Source organism: Eretmochelys imbricata, chromosome 18, assembly GCF_965152235.1.
Source record: "Eretmochelys imbricata isolate rEreImb1 chromosome 18, rEreImb1.hap1, whole genome shotgun sequence".
In the NCBI taxonomy this organism is placed as follows: domain Eukaryota; kingdom Metazoa; phylum Chordata; order Testudines; family Cheloniidae; genus Eretmochelys; species Eretmochelys imbricata.
The window spans coordinates 17,892,719-17,913,854 of NC_135589.1; the positions used below are offsets into that span (position 1 = coordinate 17,892,719).

Genomic DNA, 21,136 nt, shown 5'->3' on the forward strand with positions numbered 1-21,136 from the left:
TGCTTTTCTGTGCAGTTAATTATAACAAATCATCTTATCACCAATGTGTGAGTGGAAAGTGGGCATCTAACTCCCTTAGGTGTCTTTAAAAAGAAATCAGTTAAGGCAGGCATTTTCAAATACCTAGAATATGGAAGGAACTATGTGAAATTAAATTCTATCTTGTCTAAAGACCTTCATGTAATTACCAGAAACAAAGGGTAGGAATTAGGAAATGAAGGATAGGAATAAATGGTCAGTTTTCAGAATGGAGAGAGGTAAATAGTGGTGTCCCCCAGGGGTCTGTACTGGGCCCAGTCCTATTTAACTTATTTAGAAAAAGGGGTAAACAGTGAGGTGGCAACATTTGTAGATGATACAAAACTACTCAAGATAGTTAAGTCCCAGGCGGACTCCAAAGAGCTATAAAAGGGATAGATAAGACAGAAAATATCATATTGCCTCTATATAAATCCAGGGTACACCCACAATTTGAATACTGTGTGCAGAGGTGGTCGCCCCATCTCAAAAAAGATATACTGAAATTGGAAAAGGTTTAAAAAAGGTCAACAAAAATGATTAGGGGTATGGAACGGCTGCCATATGAGGAGAGATGAATAAGGCTGGGACTTTTCAGCTTGAAAAAGAGATGACTAAAGGGGGGATATGACAGAGGTCTATAAAATCATGACTGGTGTGGGGAAGGTAAATATGAGAAGGAATAAATAACACTTCCTTAACACAAGAACTAGGGGTCACCAAAATAAATTAATAGGCAGCAGGTTTAAAACAAACAAAGGAAGTATTTTTTCACACAACACACAGTCAACCTGTGGAACTCCTTTCCAGAGGATGTTGTGAAGGCCAAGACTATAACAGGGTTCAAAAAAGAACACGATAAATTAATGGAGGATAGGTCCATCAATGGCTATTAGCCAGGATGGGCAGGGATGGTGTCCCTAGCCTCTGTTTGCCAGAAGCTGGGAATGGACAACAGGGGATGGATCACTTGATGATTAACTGTTCGGTTCATTCCCTCTGGGGCAGCTGGCATTGGCCGCTGTTGGAAGACAGGATACTGGGCTAGATGGACCTTTGGTCTGACCCAGTATGGCCATTCTTATGTACCTGATAATTTTTCTAGTCACATTTTATTTTACTCCAAAGCAAGTTATTTCCATGAAGGCAAAATACACAAACGTCAATCAATAGGATGGATCTCTTCAAAGTTGCATTGTATTTAAAGGCAACAAGAATTGCATTTTTAAGTGTTTTGCTTAGGGAAAGCTTGAAACATACTATATATTATGTTCAGATTGAATTATTTTATATGCTTTCACAATATATTAACAGGAGAATCACTATAGGCAGCTTGTGCCCAGCAAAAGCTTGACCGAAATATTAATTAGGACTATGGGAATTTTCAAGCCTTCCCATTTCTATCCTAGATACGCTTCTGTTACAGTTAAAAGCTATTTCTGTGATATGCACCCTAGCTAAAAAGTCTGGGAATAGAAAGAAGAGGCAGAATCAGGAAATGTTCCCGCTTCTTATGTATGCGCGCACATAAATGCACATGGCATCTCCTTCTATGCAAAAGAGTACTTTACTTTACAATTTCTGCACCTTAATGGCTGTTTAAAATCCATACCAACATGGAGTCCGGTGGCAAGTTAAGACTAATGGATTTATTTGGGCATAAGCTTTCGTGGGTAAAAATTTGATGCCTCTGAAGAAGTGGGTTTTTACCCACGAAAGCTTATGCCCAAATAAATCCATTAGTCTTTGAGGTGCCACCGGACTTCCTGTTGTTTTTGTGGATACAGACTAACGTGGCTCCCCCCGATACTTAAAATCCATACCATTTCCCTTTGGTAGGGGAGGGTCTGTGTGCTCCCAAGCACATGTGGTGTTATGATCATGGGGAATGCCTAAACCTCAGTACTCTCAGGGGACCAAGGCAGGGTTGAAATCCCTCTGCAATGTCTTTGTGGCTCAGTGGCTATCAGTCGCTTTGCGGAGCCAGTACTTTGTAACACTTCTAGTGGGGTTCCCAGTGTGCCAAATGGAAATTAATACATGCAGTTGCAAGATACAGTAACTCCTCACTTAAAGTCATCCTGGTTAATGTTGTTTCGTTATTACATTGCTGATCAATTAGGGAACATGCTCGTTTAAAGTTGTGCAATGCTCCCTTATAATGTCGGCAGCCGCCTGCTTTGTCCACTGCTTACGGGAAGAGCAGCCCGGTGCAGCTAGCTGATGGGGGCTTGGAACCAGGGTGGACTGGCAGCTCCCCACTCCCCTAAGTTCCCCGTGCAGAAGCCACTGCTCCTACCCTCTGCCTTGGAGCTGCTCCCCGAGCCTCCTGCTTGCTGGGGGAGGAGATAAGGGGGGCTAATGTCAGGGTGTCCCCCCCTGCTCCCGGACCCCACTTACCCCATCTCCATAGAGCAGGGGGACACACAAGAGGGCTTAGGATGGAGAGGGTTTCCTGGCAGCAGCTGTGGTCTCAGTTTGCTGATTAACTTAACAAGGCAGTGAACTTAAGAGTGGGTCAGCCTACTTAAAGGGGAAATGCGCATCTCCCTCTCACACACAGGGTGCCTGTCGCTGTCTCCCCTCCCTCCATTCCTGCTGCCTTGTAGAGTGTTAGGCTATATTAACAACGAGTTAACCCCTTGAGGGCTCAGCCAATTGCTAGTTTATCATTTAGCACTAAGGCAATCCCTGGGAAATATCCCACTCTCTGACTTCACCACCTCAACCAAGGTTCACAATCATCATTGCTGTGTACAGTATTAAATTATTTGTTTAAAACTTATACTGTGTGTGTATGTATGTGTGTGTATATATATATATATATATATATATATATATATCTGCTGCAATTTCCGTTTTGGAGCGGATGGTAGTAAATAAAATCCCATTAGCACATTTTTAAAGCAGGGTGGAGGGTTCACATAAGGGATCTAATGATCTTGATGCTATGGTTTCATACTGTACATGACATAAATGAGAGATGGGAAAAGGAAGAAGGAATAGCAAAGGGAGATGAGATTTGTTTTGGAAGGTAATTTTTTACAGCTCTATTTAACAGAACTGACTCTACTGAGAATAAAATATAAATGCAATAAATACAATAGCTTCCTGATTGTAACTTTAGCCGATTGTTTTGATGTTAAGGCTGCAATAAGTCATCCTCTCAGATTTTGAGCCTGTTTACTTACTGAATATTGATGAAATCCTTGAGATGCTCACTGACTCCCACCAGCTTGCAGAAGTTAACACTGTAGGATGCATTTATCAAAATTATCTTCTTTTTGTAGGTTTTACCTACATCAAAATCCTAGAAATAGCACACAGATTCAATCACACCTCCATGGAGATGGTAGCATTTTCACATGTGATAATGATTTTTTTTTTTTACAACATGTACTGCAGTAGCATTTTAAGGTCCCCATCAGGATCATGGCCCTTTATGCTAAGTGCTGTACAAACACATTTAGGAAGCTTTCCTGCCCCAAACAATCCAATTTAAGACAAGAGACACAACTGAACAACAAACAGCAAGGAGGAGGTGGGAACTAGTAATAGGATCATGTGGTAGTGTTAGCCAGCTGTGTACACAACTTGATGTTTCCAAGCCATTTTTTTGTTGCCTGCAGTGAATGCATATAAGAATATTATTACATTAAAGTTTGATTCAGGGTCTAGAGCTCTGAGCACAAGACTGAGAACCAGAAACTCTGAAGCAGTTTTGAAATCAGTAATTAAACTATGGTCTACACTATGGCTCCAGCTAGTTTTTAAAAACTGGTTAGGATTTAGAGGAAATTTCCCCAGTGCATATCCTTCCCCAGGCCTAAGGGTCCCGCTTCTAAAGGTGGGATCGTGTAGCTGCAGTTCCCACTGACTTCAAATGGAATTGTGAAAATTATAAATGCTATGCAAGTGTTAGGTATTATTCACTGCCTTTTAGAATTGTATTTTATAGGTACACTGTCATCAATTAATTACATATTATTAACAAGGAAAACTAAATAATTACCCAACAGTAGATTAACACTAATTTGCAAATTGTTTACAAATATGAATACCATCTATTATACATCATCCTACTAAAAGGTGCAGGTAGCATAGTAGTAATTCACTGATTCATCTGGGACTCTTAAGAAGGGGGCTCCCAGTCAGTTAGTGTGCCTGCAGTCACAGTAAAGGAAATAAAAATTATTCTGCAAGTAAAAAGAGAAGTAACAATGGAATAGGGGAAACTACAAAAGAGTTAACAGCTGATCTGCTGGTCTTTTTAAACATGGGGATACTTTTAAATCTCACATGTAATCTAATGGTCAGATTTTTAAAAGTGCTCAGCACCCACAATTAGAATAAGATTTTCAAAAAAGCTCAGCAGCCTTTAGGCATGTGGAGTGACCGGATTTTCAAATGTGCTCCATACTCACCAGTAGAAGCTACTGAGTGAAAATTGGGCCATGTGAACCTTACTGAAGTAATAGGAACTTCACGCCAACCATATTTTTGGAATGAGCTAATAATTTATTATTAAAATTGTGTATGAAACTCCAGCCACAACAGGAAAAGGTAAAAAGATTTCTTCCTCTGGCCCTCATCTGTTTATGAGGCTGTCATCCTTTGTTTACTTCCATATGAAAAGAAATATGAAATGATCACTGGAGTGTTTGCCAAAGGACAGGGCACATAAAGGCAGTGCTTTCAGTCTTGTTGATAATGCACTTTAAGATTTACAAAGACTTCTCGCATTGTGCCAGAACCATGACTTCAGTTTGACACTTTAAGAGAGTTGTGTGTCCGCTTGGATACAGCCACTTTACTTTTCTAGCATGTTCACTGTTTTCTTTGGGCATGTTTTTAAATGAGGAAATGGTACTGTCCAATATGGCCAAATGATTTCTGAAATTCACTGCTGAGAAGCCACCAGTTCAAAGCTTCATAAGGGATATCAAAATCTTTAAGTAAAACATATTTAGTTCTCAAAAAACTAAGAAGGGAAGCCTTGTAATGAACTGGTAAAATTAAAGAGCTATAATAGCAGGGGATAATAGGGGGCTTGGCACATGTTCCACCTGCCCTCAAGCATAAAAATACCGAAGAGCTAGAGAAGTTTGCTAAGGAGTTAACACCCTGAAGCAAGAATCCTGCATATATGGTATCTGTGGAGAAGTATTATCTTCCTTTTGCAGATAAAGAAACTGTAGCATTAAGGAACTGAAGTAATTTGCCAAAGATCACACAGGAAGTATGAAGAAGAGCTAGGACTAGAACCAGCCCTGTCCTACTATGTATTTCCTCCCATGTATATGAAAAGCCACAGCAGAAAGGCTGCATGAGGGAGGATATTTCGACCCCAATTCTGCCATCACTCTACACCCACGGAGAGCCCAGTCCTCCATACTCGGAGGTATTCCAGAGCAAGGCATACAGGCTGGGAAGTATGGGCTATATATCTGTTCATCAGTTATGTACCCACCACATAGCTTACCCATGTGCCTTGAAGGAATAAACTTCGGCGCACTGACCATGAATACGGATGTGGCTGGCCGAAAAGTTGAGTTCATATTTGATGCTACAAAATAGTCATTAAAGTGTGCCTATTTGGGGAACATTTCACAATGGCCTGGAAATTGGCTCTGTAAGAGGTGACAGCGCATGGTGGGAGAGGGGGGAGAGGGGAGGAGAATGTGACATTGTGTTGAATACTAGAAAGCTTTTGTTCCTGTTAATAATTAAATTATATTTGACAGTGGGATACAAGACTTTGTTTAAGCAGCTTTTTATTACATTAATATTGTATTTATACCACATACTCTTGAAACAGTTATTACGTTAAGTAATTTACTTTTAATTGATTAGCATGGAACATAGCCTAACAAGAACCACATATAATTTTATCTCCTCAGGCAGGTTCAGATTATGTGCTGACCTTTCTGACTTAATTCCTAAAAGTCTGAAAGCCCATTTAAGTCGATGGGAGTCTTGCCTTTGATTGCAATGTGCTTTTGACTGAGACACTGGTTTGTACATACAGTAAATACACAAAGCCACAATGCAAAATATGCACCAACCTTGAAGTGAATAAGACTTGGTTTGCTATAAAAAGGACACCCCTTAAATTCACGACCGGACACAACTTGTTTGCGAATAATTCCACTTCGAAGTTTCTCCAAGTTTTCAGTGAAAATCTTTCTTTCCAGTTTACTTGCACCTAGTGGCTTTGGATCTGTTTCATCTTTTGGCATCTAATAATTGAAGCCAATAAAAATGGCAATTTATTGATAAGAAACCATAGTTCAGAGATTTTTTTGTACACTCTTGTATTCCATCAAATTTTCAGAACAGAACCCAAATTTTGACCTTACAAATTTGTGCCTTAAATCTGTTCCAGAAAACATAGTTTTCATATTTTAATTAGCAGCACTGATTGGATAGCTGGGTATATAATCGGTTGATTTGTATGTGCAAATGCAGCATGTAGACAGACAAATGGTTATGCATTCAAAATTAAAGGCTAATCTGAGGCCTCTTGAAAATCAGGCTCAACGTATTCTCTAGACTAGAAAGTAAGAAGAGAAAATGATACTGTAGGTTAACAAAGCATATTTGCCAAATCTGCTCTCAGATGCTTGCATGGTGTTTCCACAGCGATGGATAAACTTATCAGAAAGTAGAATTTGGCCCTTTTAGGAAAAGCTAAAGAAGCTATCATTTAAAAGAAAAAGACTATAGGTCCAATTTTTCAAAAGCATGAAGAAAATGTGCCTGCACAGTTTTGAACATGTGTGTAATTCCAATATAGTCACAACAAGGAAGTGTGTGGTTTGGGCCATTTCTCAACTACTCTAGATAATTTAGGTTTTTCTCTTTTTACATTTAAAGAGTCAAGGAGAGGAATAGCTGAATACAAGTACTGAAAACTGTCGTCTGTATAAGAGGTAAAGTGGCAGTGAACTGAACAGATAGGAAGTGTTGAACTAGATATTTAGGCATTCATCCCTCTCATTTTAAGCTCTCTTTCTGATTACTAGCATTCTTCCAGAAGTTCCATCCACATAATGATAATCATTACGGGACAATCAACTGAGGAGGAATTTTATGTACCGTTTCTGATCCTCTCCACCCTTGTTTCAATTCCAAACTGAGCTAACAGCCCAAATGGCAGTTTGTTGCTGGTTACCAAACTATAGCCTGCAGTTTAAGCAAGTGGAAAATAGTCAAAAATGATGCAATTAGAGACAAAAGGTTCGCCAACGCCTCAGCCAAGAGTCAACAAAATCAAATGGACTACCACCTGGTTAAGTGGCCATTCTTTGGCAGGAAAGAGGAAGTGGTCAAAAATCTACATCTTGACAAAAGAAACAGCTGGAGGTTCCTGTCCACACAGACTTCTGTCTCCTGAACCTCAACTGCAGATGATTCTCGAAGAAGAGAAAGGACTGTAAGAAGAGATAGAAGGCGCCCCAAAGTATTCCTCCCTTCTCTCTACCCAGGGTTTCCAGAACACTTGAAGAACAAAGGAAACAGCTTTGGACTGGGGGAGGGATCCTGACTGAAAGAATTCAGACAGTAAGACTGTTAGAACATATGGTGAGAGAAGCCTTTGCTTTGAAATCACTTAGCTTGTTAAGTTAGTTATAGTTGCATTTTACTCTTTATTTACTTGTAACCATTATGACTTTTATGCTTCATTACTTGTAATCACTTAAAATCTGTCTTTTTGTAATTAATAAACTTGGTTTTACTGTTTTATCTAGAGCAGTATGTTTGGATTGAAGTGTTTGGGAACCTCCATTTGGGATAACAGGATTTGTGCATATCATTTTCTATTAATAAAATGATAGACTTTATATGAACTTTTATTGTCCAGGAGAAAGCTGTGCAGTACAAGACACACAATTCGGGGGGAAAGTCCGGGTCTGGGAATTTGCTGGTGATGCTCTGCAGTGTAATTCAAGGGTGGCTGGCCATAGAAGTCTTGCAGTATATCTGGGAGTAATTTACATGCTGGAAGGTGTGTGAGAGCAGACCACAAGTGGTAGCTCTCACAGCCAAGCAGTGTAAAAGGCACCCCAGGTTGGAGATCTGGGAGGACACATGTTCATCGATCCAGATTGTACCCTGGGTAATGTCACAACACTATAAACACATTTTATATAGTGAAAAATAAATAAATAAATCCAGTCTCTGAGTAGGAGGGAGTCAGAAACCCAGCTGCCTACCAGCCAAAATGCAACAAAATGTTGACAGCTGCACACCCGCCTCTCACTCTCTGGATTTAACATAATGTAAAGAGTGAATGTGAGATTCTGGGTTATCAGCATCTGGACGTGAAAATCTCTTTACCACTGCAAAGAGGTTAGACATTCGGAAAATACAAGGGCAAATCAAGAAGACCTTACACAGCCCTCAACCAGGCAAAACACCCTTACTTGTGTCAATGAGACAGAGGGACAGACACTGTCATCCGCTACATCAGAATGTATCTGGAGTGGCTGCATTAACTTCAAGAATGGTTCCTGTTGTTAAGCATGTCCATTTCATGGTGTGGGTCTGTACTGCTTTCCAGGGTGACTGCATATAGTGTTTAATTGGTCACATGATAGACAGTGCAGTGTATACATAGAAATTAGAATCAAAAATGGAATATTTTGCATTTCATGATGCCTGTTAGCCAAGGCTCTCAAAGCATCTTGGGAAAAATGATCTCAACAGAGGGAAGCTTGGAACAGGATTTACGTTAACAGTAAATTGTAGTCAGTGGATTTACTTCAGCTTTACACTGATATACCTAAGAGCAAAACCTGACCCTTAGTATGAACAGTAGGACTGGCTTAATGGAAATATGAGAGAAATTCGTACTGTTGCCATTGAATGAGAAACTGCTTCAGCACTTTTACACTGGCCTATGTTGTCTCCATGTTGTTTACTTGCAAACTGGCAAGCATTACGGAGAGGCCAACATCCATCAATCAATTAAACAAAATAATGATTTAATTGGAATTGTAAATGCAAAGATTTAGTCATCTACAGAAATTTACAAACCACTGCAAAATATTGGGATTTCTTTCCAGTGAACCTATTGTGCTAAGATTCAGCTTTGGAGCTGAATTAAGCTTACCAGGCTAAGGCTGTGCTAAGATCTTATTACACATACCAGTTCATCTGAAACACTGTGAGCCAAATTTATCCCTGACGTGCAACTCTCTTGACTTCAACAAGCAAGGACTTCGGGGGCTATAAATAACTGATTGGAGGTGTTCATAAAGGATATTTTGTAAGAGAAGAAAGCAATAGTTGGTAGAGGAGCCTGTGACTGGAATCTTGTCAACCCTGTTTGGCTTCTTTCTTTGCTACTTCCCTTCAGCTGGAACTCAGCCTCCCAACTTCCACTTGTTTTGTACTTTGCACCTGGGCAACACTATGTTCTGACTATTGTATACAGTAATACTGCCTCTCCCCCACTTAAAGTGAGTCTTTTTCTGACTTCCAGAGTGACTGACTGCTCCACAAAGTCAACTAACTTTATAGCCATCTCAGCTTTGATTCCAATTTATTTTTTCCATGGAAAGAGAATACATTTTTACTGACGGTGCCCTTTGATGCTAAAGTCTACTCTCAAGGTCACATGTGACTTAAAAAAGAGATCTATGGAAGGTATGTGCCTTGGTAAAATGTACAAGTGCTTGGCAGCATTATGAAAACATCAATTTCCACTTTGCATATGTACATTATTTATTTCTGATCAGAGCCCTAAATGTTGTTACTTTGCTATACTGAAAGATGTGCTTTCTATGCCAAGCACTAAGTAAAAAAAAATGTTTTCTACATGAAATGATCTTCATTACCAGCTCAACAGAATGTCATGTTCAGTTTTAAAAGTCAAACAAGCCAGCAAACATGAAGTGATATATGTCTCCACAAATCTTGGAACTAAAACTAAGCCAGTTAATTTTCTCTATATAAGGGAACAAACAGTATGAGAATATAGTGGCAAACTTCAACTGCTTTGACTGATAAGTATTTTAACACATTAGTGGTTCTATGAAGATTTACATCCTTCTTTAAAACAAAACTTTCAAATGAATTCTTCATGCAAGGCTTTGAGTGCACATTCACATGGTGATAGCAAGAGTCAGAAAACTTCTAAAGACAGTGAGAAGGCCAATTACTGGGAAAAATGCAGGGGATAAGATGAGAAATTAAAAGTTTTACCTTGTATAAGTTACATTCTTGACTCCAAAGTCCTGTAAACTCTGGCTCAGCTAGAGTCTGACTCGCCTCTTTATCATCATTTTCATGGATCGTATCTTGCAATGCTTTTTCAGAAAAATCCACCACAGAACTAGATTTGTCATCAACTAAGGAACAAGCTGATGGAGTACGCCAAGACTTCTACAATGAGACAGGAGCAAAATTCCAAGGAACTATTGTTTTACTCCAGCAGTAATACCGTAAGAACAGACACTTAATAATGTTTTAATAGACTATGAAGTATGGAGGTCTGCGACTGTTTTATGCTAATTAATCTGGAAGACATTGTGCACAGTGAAAACCGTATGTTACAAGAAATCACATCATCATGTGAATTGCAGGAGTTAGTAGGTTGGAAACTAATGTTCAGGCATAAGGGTATTCATTAATGTGTACTGCCAGGAAGCTGCTTCAACCTCTAATAAATGATGCAGCCCAATTTCATGTGTTGTTTTTAACAACGGTTGTACTGTGCCTATTTTCACTGGCAGATACATTTTTCCTTTCTTTTCTTTCTTTTAAATAACAGACCTACACCAGACAAGAAGTCATATGGGAGGATCTAAGTTGGGGACAAAAGTCCACTCTCCTCCTCTCTGAGCCAGCGAAAGCCTGGAATATTATGGAGGTAAAATACTTGTAGGCATTGGTTAGGAGGATCACAAGTCTTGAAAGAACTACCCACTTGCCTGATGTAAAAGCTGCGTGGAGAGGCTCCAAACAGAGCTGTGTTTGTCACTTGGGACAAGCTAATCTGAAACTAAGTCTACAACTACATTTTACTTCTGAGTTAAATAAGGAAGTGTTCCATCTCAAGAGAGTGTCAGAACTGGACTAGCAGACTGAGACTGATGGCTATTGAGAGATCTAATGGGGAAACTATCCCATTGCCTGCTCATATTGTACTGTACAGCACCAGGCTCTAGCAAATGCAAATGCTTTTTTACAACCACCAACTCAAACTATACATTTTCAGCGGTGAACAAACATTATTTTCCCTGCCACTCTGATAACAGCAGCCCTAAAACATTTGACCAGTTCTCTAAAGGTAGTTAGGTATAATAGCATTGCTTACCTGCAGTACTGGTGCAGCTGGATCTTCACAGGCATTCTCAATATACTGCCATGTTTTGATTCTCCACCGTAAGGAATCCTGAAGTTTACCCTGACTCCTAAGTGCTTCTGCCCAAGCTTGATGTTTTTTCTGCTTCTCTACATATGCTTCCTCTTGCAAAATCCGAGCTACAATCTCAGTTTTTCTAGATTTCTGCTGTTCTGTAAATTCTCTGTATTAAAGAATTAAAAAAACAAACAGAAACCAGAAAGAAAGTAAGAAAGAAGCCATTGCTGTGCACTAACAATACTACCAAAGGGTTCATTTTTTGAGCCCTTAATATATAGTGCAGTGATGATCCGTGTATATCAAGATAATATGGGATTTTTATGATTTCTACATATTTCTACAGACTAAATATTTTCAATTATGACTTTTAAAAAGACTTGTTTGGGAAGGATATCCGGGCCCATTCCCCAAGGCTGAAAGTGATGTAAGATTTTCAAACTGTAATGTTCTCGATTCACTTAGACTTTATCCTTTAATGGGATATTGTAAACTTGAGATCTAGTCAGTTTATAACAAAAGAACTCAAAGGAGGACTGTCTAGTGACTAGGCCACTAGCCTGGGACTTGGTAGATGCAGGTTCAAATCTCCACTCTGCCATAGACTTTGTGTGACCTTGAGTGATTCACTTATGGCATGTCTACACAATATATCATTGCGCACTACGGAGGTGTGATTTTTTTTAAAGCACACTAATTGGTCCTTGTAGATCGTGCTGGTGCATACTAAAAGTACCCAACAATACTATGTTAAAGCACAGTAGGTAATTTTTAGTGTACACCAGCAGGATCTACATGGAACAATTAGTACAGAACATGTTAGCGTGCTTTAGAAATCACACCCCTGTAATGCGCATTGCCATGCTATGTAAACAAGCCCTCAGTCTCTCTATGCCTCAGTTTCAATACTAGCAGTTCTAGTGCTTTTAGTAGTTCTAGTACAACTCTGTCTCACAGCAATGTTGTGAGGATAAATACAGTACAAAGTTTGAGGTGCTCGGATATCATGGTAATGGAGATCATATAAGTACCTTAAAAATAGAGAAGTAATTTGAGATCCTATGCCTGCCCCTAAATCCCTCTGACAATTTCTGTGATTTTTGCAATAACATTTTCTTATATTTTAAAATGTTCTTTGTCTTCCCTGTGCTGTATCAAAGACCAACACAAATATTGTTGAAACTGAGCATAACCAAAGTGTAGTCAATGCACAAAGTAAACAAACTGAAAAAGCTGGAAGACATTTTTTCTCTATACTCTTTCAGTTATAGTAATCTTAAATATTACTTGTAGCAATAGAAAACACACTTCTGTCTGAAATTATCTGATTTTGAAGCCATGTCTCTTTAAAGTACAGACTTTAGCTAGCAGTCTACGGTGATTAACCTAAGCTAACAAAATGAGTGTGTGGGTGGGGCCATTCTGTTGAGAAGGGAATTAACAGAATCTACAGGAAAAATTGCTATTTCTATTCCTTTCATCTATATTCCTTTAGGTTCTATATAATTTTCAGAAACAGAAATTATTTATAGTAAAGATTCAATTAGCTTCTGAGGTTTACATTTTCAACTGATTTGTGTGTAAATGATTGCTTATTCTAAATATAGGCAGGACATTATAATCTTTTGCACATATATATTGACTCATATATTGCAAATTGCTTTATCAGCAGTTAATTTATCCTTGCAGTTATGTGGCATAACCTCCAGTTTACATTTGGGGAAACTGAGGCATGGAAAGTAGCAGTCCCAGAAATGGCAGAGGATTCTTGACTCCCAGTGCTGTGCCTTACATAAAGACCATCTTTCTTCTGTACAATTAGTTCATGAGTTTACTGTGCAGTCTACAGAAACTTTAATAGCAAAACATCATATTAGCCCTAAATCACATTTGATATGTAATTTTGCTATCTTTTTGAAATTGAACAGTACAAATTAAATTACAGATTCTAATGGTTAAAGAATTAATTATTCTGCAAATAATTCAGGGACATATGCTCAGGTTGAGATTCAGATAGGAGATAAAGCACAGATCATCTCTGTTATGGGAAGAAAGGACTAAGATCAAAACAAAGGCACTCAGAGAAATAGCAGGTTAGCAGAGTGATAGCTGAAATTAGAAAGGAACTGTTGTGAGGAACATACTGTCATGTATAGCCAATAGCAAGTCTAGCAGAACATGTGATCAACACTGGGACTGCTATGTAAATTACATGGGGAAATAGTGAAAAAGATGAAGGTTTAAACCTAAAAAAATAAGGTAGTCTTTTCAAGGACAGAGTATCCATAACTCCTGCAGAATGTTTATTCATTAATTTTTATAATATGCATTTAGCGCTAGTGAAAGTGGCGGGTTCACATCTCCAAAGACTGAAGTCTTCTATTTCTATGGATATCTAGTGCATTAGTGATTAGTCCCCACACTGCCTCCTCAATCTGCTTCAATCCTAACCTAGAGGCTCACTTCTAAAGGTTTCAGAGTAAAAAGAAAAGGAGTACTTGTGGCACCTTAGAGACTAACCAATTTATTTGAGCATAAGCTTTCGTGAGCTACAGCTCAATTCAGTCTCCCTGGCCAGTCATCCACAGCCTCACTGGTACATCTACCAATAAGAGTTCCACTTCCATCTGCTTGGGGTGGTTTTCAGGACATAGACACCTGGCCAGAGAATGGACAAAACTTCAGACCTATTTATGTGGGCCACTAGTCACCCTTAGATGGCAACAATTTTGGTCTTAACAAACAAAGGCCCCGATCCTTCAATTCAATCCATGTGGGCTGACTCCCATGCAGAGCTCCACTGACTTCAATGGGTCTCTTTATGCATGGTAAGTTATACCTGCACAGATGCAGTGGCAGGTTAGGGTCATGGTTTGGATTTGAACCAGTGACTCCTTCACACTTTTTTAAACTATAAGGAAAAACAGTTGAGCCAAATCCTCAACTGATATAAATCAACCTAGCTTCTTTGAGTCAATAAAGCTTTGCCAGTTCATATGATCTGAGGATTTGGATTGACAGTCTCTAGCTACACAAGACTCCAAGAATCAGTTCAGTTCCCTGGGGTAGCAAAGCTAACAGCAATATAGATTTCATGTTTTCAGTTTCTAAGTGGAGTGAGGTGACGATTCACTCCTGTATGAGTATCGACCTGGAGTAAAACGTATACAAAGAAATGACTGCTTACTGCTTGTGCCTTTCAAACTCAACACGTTGTTTATGGAGAAAAATCTCCTTGGTGACATCGCCTCCTTCTGCCAGAATATTCCCTCTCATCTTCATCTCTTGCTTTTTTGCCTCAAGAGCCTTTGCTTTGTCCCTCAGCTGGAGGGTTCGAAGGGTTTCCTACAAAGTCATGCAAATAACAGTTACATATTTTACTCACACAATATGGACTCTGATTTTAGTCCCTTTCTCTATTTACAAATTGATGGTGGATTTTTCTACCAAGAGGTTGCTTTCTTCTTTTTAATAGTTGAACTTGCCTTTGGGTTTGTTTGGTTTTCGAAAATCCTTTAATTGTACCTGATTTTATTTGCAATATTTGAGTCAATTGCATCCCTAGCTCACACAGATTACTTCTGCTCCTGGCAAAGAGCTGTGGCTGGGTCAGGACTAAATGCATGAACCATGTCTATTGATCTCCAACCTCCTTTTCCAGGGCCTTCCTCTGAAACAAGTTACTCTATGCAACAATGTGTGGCAGGCATTGGTGGTTATAATACAATCAGTGGCTAGTTAAGATAGTTAAGGCCATCTTTTCAGACTCTGGAATATATAGATTCAAACAAGTAAGATTATGATAGCCTTAAATCTGAATTTCTTCATTTTCCTGTTGGTTTAAATTAGTTTAACTGTTATGTTATGTTAAATGTTTTATTTTAATATACTGTAAAGTATTTCTGTATTAAGAGCAATACAGTCAACCATCCTCTAGGCCAGATTCTGACACCCTTACTCATGGAATACTGTAGTCTAGGTGTGGTGCCACTGAAGGCAGTGAACTGCTCTTGGAATAAGGTACTTACTCAATGAGAGTGAGGGTATTTGAATTTGGACGTGTGAGTCTCAGGGCCGGCTCCAGGCACCAGCGAACCAAGCAGGTGCCTGGGGCAGCAAATGTAAAGGGGCGACGACGTCGGGCTCTGGGGTGGCAATCTGCCCTCGGCGGTGGCTGGAATTCAGCGGCCGCTCCGTCACAGCGCATTTTGCGCTTGGCAGCAATTTGGCGGCGGGGACCATCTTTTTCAGTCGCTGGCGGCAATTCGGCGGCCGCACCATCACTCTGCCTCCCCGTTCAGCGGCAAGTTTGTTTTTTTTGCCGCTTGGGGCAGCAAAAATGCTGGAGCCGGCCCTGGTGAGTCTGACTCTGTAACCTTTAGTGGCTAGACTCCTAGGTCATGTTATACCAGGGGCAAGCTGAATATTGGGGGGAGGGATAGCTCAATGGTTTGAGCATTGGCCTACTAAACCTAGGGGTCTGAGTTCAACCCTAGAGGGGGCCATTTAGGGATCTGGGGCAAAAACTGGGGATCGGTCCTGCTTTGAGCAGGGAGTTGGGCTAGATGACCTCCTGAGGTCCCTTCCAACCCTGATATTCTATGATTGAAATGGTTTGCATTAAAATCTGTCACTCCAGAGAATCAATTGCATCACTACTAATCTTAGCAGTCGTAGAGGTACCCTATTGGAAGTTATGTTGTTTTTCAGGGACAGCACAGCTTGCATCCTTTTTTCCATATGCTCCTGAGTTTTCAGTTCTTCCTTTGCTTCTTTCTGATGAATTCTGTTAGTAGAATAAAGCCTTTCAGGTTCATGTCCTGCTGTGAAGCATTCACCATTAAAATGGCTAACCTGGCAAACAGTAATTGTTAACATTGCCAAACATTCCTCCTGTAGGTTACACTGTGTTTATATGATAACGGGTCCAGTAAAATAGAACAGTTGGAGGACTCTTCTACTTAGAACCACTTAAGTTTCAAAGGGCCACAAAGATAGTTTGTTCAACAATATATTTTCTTAAACTTTGAGTATCTACCAGTAGGTGTATTCCATATCGAGATCAACATCTAGCCACTAAAATATAGTAAAGATTTAGGTGTTGGTTATATAACCAAAGATATACAATGACATTTACTAAAACAAAGGCTGATGCTTGCATAAGTTGCTCTATTGTTTACAGACTACAAATATACCCCTAAATATGGGCCTTTTTATACATGGTATCTCCTAAATCAAGCCTGAGAAAATCCCATAACTATTAACATGAATTTAAATATATTTGGTTCATTTTTTAACCAGTTGGTCTTTTCCATCTCTAACTACCATGATCCTAGATTCCATTCTAGTAGATACAATATATTTTGCTTGAGATGTAAGACTCAGAACAGTCAAGTAATGAATTCACTGGACTTAATTTCTGGCATCTTGTCCATATTGCCAAAGAAAAAACTAAAGAATAATAGGGAAAATATACAATTACCTTTCCAGTGTATAAGGTTCTAATATACATGTAAAGTTGATTTACAAATATTTTGTAGAGAGTTTTTATTTTTATGCCAGAAACTAACAATAGTTATTTACGAAAACATAAAGCAACACAGAGTGAGCTCATCTCATTTACCACTGAAGTACAATGCAGAGATGTAACAGAAACAGTGCAAAGAAACACTGTGCAGCAGTTTTAGTAGACACAGTGAAAACTACCATATCCATTTGAAACTTCAGAGGTAATTTAGATAGGTAATCATCTGATTTGGAATTCAGCTTTTCCCCAGTTAAAAAGTATAAAGGGAATGACAAGCCTACAAGTGTCCAAGATAGTGCATCTAATTCAAAACTCAACTCCTCCAGCAATACAGTGCCCCCTAAGACCATAGTGGGACATTGTCACAACAAGAAATTTCTTTTTGCGAATACCGACTAACACGGCTGCTACTCTGAAAATTGTCAAAACAGACTCAAAAGGAAGGATCCCAACTACTGATTCACCCACACTACTTCACAAGTCACCTGGATTTTCCTCAGAGGCCTCTTATTCAAGTCCCTGTTTAGCTTGTGAGACCTGGCAGGATCACAGCACTAGGTGGTATGGCTGGAGATTTCTAAGGGCTTGTCTACACTTGTTATGCCGCTGTAGCACTTAGTGAAGATGCTACCTTCACCAGTGGGAGAGCTTCTCCCATCGGCATAGATAGTCCACCTCCTTGAGAGGTGATAGCTGTGTCCCTCCTGTCAACCTAGTGCTGTCTACTCCAGAGGTTAGGTGAGTATAACTATGTCATTTGGGGTGTGGAAAATCCACATCCCTAAGCGATGTAGTTATATTGACATAAATTTCTAGTGTAGACAAGGGTTAAATGTCACAATGTAATCTAGCTGTAAAATGTTTCCTCTTAAAGGCTGAGGATCAGGTATCACATTTCAGATATTGTGTTATGATACTAGCAAGGGGAAAAGCTAATGGAACCTTGACATAGATTTTTTCAGAAACTGAGCTGCTTTCTCATGATTCCTGTGTGCATCTTCGACTACTTTTTGATGTCTTCTCTCATACGCCTCCCAGGCTTCCGTTTCTTTTCTGCAAAACACAAATAAAAATCAAGTGGGCATAGTCCTACTGTCTTGATGTACGAACAGCTCCCACTAAAGTCAAGGGGTCCTCTGCTTACCCAAGGGCTGTAGGATTGTGGACTGTTGCCATTGGTTTATGTTGCCCCTTTAATTGCATTTCCCTGTGTAAATATTCTGTGGTGAGTACCTACATGAAGAGCCTTCATAACTAGCATCCTTTGAGTTAGGAAACCTTTCCAATACCCAAATGAAATGGGCTAAGATAGTTGGGGAAAGGAAAGCGGATTATCAGTTATTGTGCTTACTTTTTTCCAACCTGTTGTTTTCGTTCTGCCAGCTGGGCTACAGTCTTTTCTTTCTGAATCCTCTGTTCTGCCCGCTCTTTGCACTGTCTCTCTAGTTCCTCCTCATCCTGCTCAAGTTGCTCCCGGAGGCTTCCAAATTTCCCCTGCTCAATTTCTATCTGCCACATCTCATACCTTTTAAGCACAGAGTGAGATGTTTTCATTAAAGGGACGCAAATGAAATGGGCAAAGATAGTTGGGAAAAGGAAAGCAGACCAATTAATTACATATATTCAGTGCTACCAGCTCCATAGTGAAAAAGGAAGTTCAGCCATGTTTTACGCTATGCCCTGCTAGTTTCAAAGGACATAGCTAATAATCCTGTTAGTACTAGTATTAATACTTCTGATTTTTAGAGATGTCACTTATATTTCTCCTCAAACTCCTCTTTTTCCTCAAGCTGGTATTTACCCAATGTAAGAAAAGGCAGAATGTTTACTCGACAGTAAAGAATGCTTTTAATGCTTTCTTTATTCAAAAACATCTAGTTTGTTTGTAAGCTTTTTCAGTGATGATCCTTAGAGTTGACTATTCTGAGTTTTGACCAAGGCGCCTAGATACCATGGTGAGGGGTGCATTAAGGATGCTTAAGATTGATACAGGACATTAAATCTGAATTAAAGTGTAAATATCCATGCCCTCACATCCAGAGACAAGGTATTAGGATAAACTCCTATTGAAGTCTCTGGGAAACCTGTGTGCAGATCACAGACAATATGGAGTCCTAGAACTGCATGAGATTTAAAAATGTGTGGGGTCCTGTTATATGTGAACCTGCCAGACCAGGCAATTGCAATATTCACATCAGGTAAAATGAGCCCTAAAGTCCCATTTTCAAAAGTAACGTAGGCATTTAGGAGCCAAAGTCTTATTAAAGCTCAATAGAACGTATTCTCCAAAGGCCCAGATCTATGAAATCAATGGGAGTTAAATCCCTAAATACTTTTGATCAGTGGTTTTCAACCTTTCTCCATTTGCAGACCCCTAAAAAATTTCAGATGGAGGTGTGGACCCCTTTGGAAATCTTAGACATAGTCTTGGACCCCCAGGGGTCCACAGACCACCGGTTGAAAACCACTGCCTTTGTGGATCAGGGCCTAAGTGCCTCAATGGGATGTAGGCTCCTAAGTCACTTTGGTGCTCTTGAAAATTTTACAGAAGGATATGACTGAGGCAGACACAGAATGGGGAGAGAACTATTCTCAGCAAAAGTGAAAGTCTTAGGACATTCTGATGCTTTCAGATGAAATCAGGAATTAGAAAGTACAACTTAACTAGCACTTTTTTGTCTTGTTTCAGGAAGTGTTTTTATCTGTTTGGCTTGTTTGGCTGTCACAATCTTTAACAACTTTTTTTTAGGTTTAATGCGTTTAACGCAAATCACACACCAAATGAAAGCATCAAAGAAGCTTTTTAAAGCTACTATGTAATTCTGAAGTAGGATATACTACTTTCTGGCTAATCATTTAGCTAAGCATGGCTATAAGTTCCTGCTTGAGCTTTTGCTTTGATATGGCTGTATTAGTATTTGAACTGCTGGTGCAAAACTATAAAGGGGTTTGCCAGCTACCTTCTGCAAATATATCATTTTATTTTTTATCATCTGAATAATTTTGTAAGTGTGATGCATCAACTAACAGCATGAGCAGAAAAATACAGAGTGCTACTAAACTGTCTCTATTATTTTGGTATTATAGTTCTTTAAGGGGTGTCTGGGAGACTGCAGCGAATAACACAACACTGTTATATTCAAACTAAGAATGGTTCCAAATGGAATACAGGGAGAGTTAATTATCCTAAGTGACCTGCACACTTGTGGTGATCACTAATTGATATGTGCTACCTATGTTGCTACAAACACTCATCAGAACAAGTTTTCTGTGGTTGCTGATGTTGCTTTCCCTTCACCTCCTTTTAAGAACTAGAAACTAAGTAAATATGCATAGATACAATTCTTTATATATTATTCAGTACATAATTGTGACAGTCTGCATCACTACGTCCACCCTTTTTTCAAGGCTATGATACATTTTGTATAAACTATGCCTTGTAAACTATCATCTGAAAATTCATGATTTGCTGATCATTATTATCCTGGTAAAATATGTGTGGCAACATTGTATGTAAAGTTATAATATTCTACTATATGATGTTACTAAAACATATTCCAGATCTGGGGAAGCAGTCACAAACCAGTTCCTCAGAGACAAAAGGCAAACTGGCACCTCAGCCAGGTGTCAATGAAATCAAATGGATTATCACCTGGTTAAGTGGCCATTCTTTGGCAGGAAAAAGGGTGTGAGCGAGAAATTAACATTTTGTCAAAGAAATAAGCTGGAGGTTCCCTTCCCCACAGATTTTCTGTCTCCTGAACTCCAGCTGGAGATGATTCTCAAAGAAGAGGAAAAAGTACACAAATGGAGAGCAGACACCCCAAGTTATCTCTTCCTTCCTCTGTACTCACGGCATCGACAACATTTGAAGGACAAAGGAAGCATCATTGGACTGAGGAAGATATCCTGTCTGAAAAGAAGTCAACCAGTAATATTGCTAGAACATGTGGTGAGAGAGACTTTTGCTTTGAATTCACTTTAGCTTGTAAAGTTAGGTGTTGTGTTTTACCTTTTATTTCTTTGTAACCAGTTCTGTCTTTTATGCTTAGAATCATAGACTATCAGGGTTGGAAGGGACCTCAGCAGGTCATCGAGTCCAACCCCCTGCTCAAAGCAGGACCAATCCCCAGGTAAATCAGCCCAGCCAGGGCTTTGTCAAGCCTGACCTTAAAAACCTCAAAGGAAGGAGATTCCACCGCCTCCCTAGGTAACCCATTCCC

At 39.4% G+C, this 21,136-nt stretch overlaps 1 protein-coding gene across 1 annotated transcript in view; it reads right to left on the reverse strand.

The window, feature by feature from the left end:
• CFAP74 (cilia and flagella associated protein 74) overlaps window positions 1-21,136 on the reverse strand; it is a 105,299-nt gene that overhangs the window by 50,968 nt on the left and 33,195 nt on the right. Inside the window, exons 7-14 of the mRNA XM_077837397.1 lie at window positions 18,265-18,438; window positions 17,856-17,966; window positions 16,070-16,172; window positions 14,574-14,731; window positions 11,342-11,552; window positions 10,228-10,407; window positions 6,084-6,257; window positions 3,210-3,328 (exon numbers count right to left, since the gene is read on the reverse strand). Of these exons, the coding sequence (XP_077693523.1) occupies window positions 3,210-3,328; window positions 6,084-6,257; window positions 10,228-10,407; window positions 11,342-11,552; window positions 14,574-14,731; window positions 16,070-16,172; window positions 17,856-17,966; window positions 18,265-18,438 (1,230 nt within the window). The remainder of the gene's footprint in view (window positions 1-3,209; window positions 3,329-6,083; window positions 6,258-10,227; window positions 10,408-11,341; window positions 11,553-14,573; window positions 14,732-16,069; window positions 16,173-17,855; window positions 17,967-18,264; window positions 18,439-21,136) is intronic.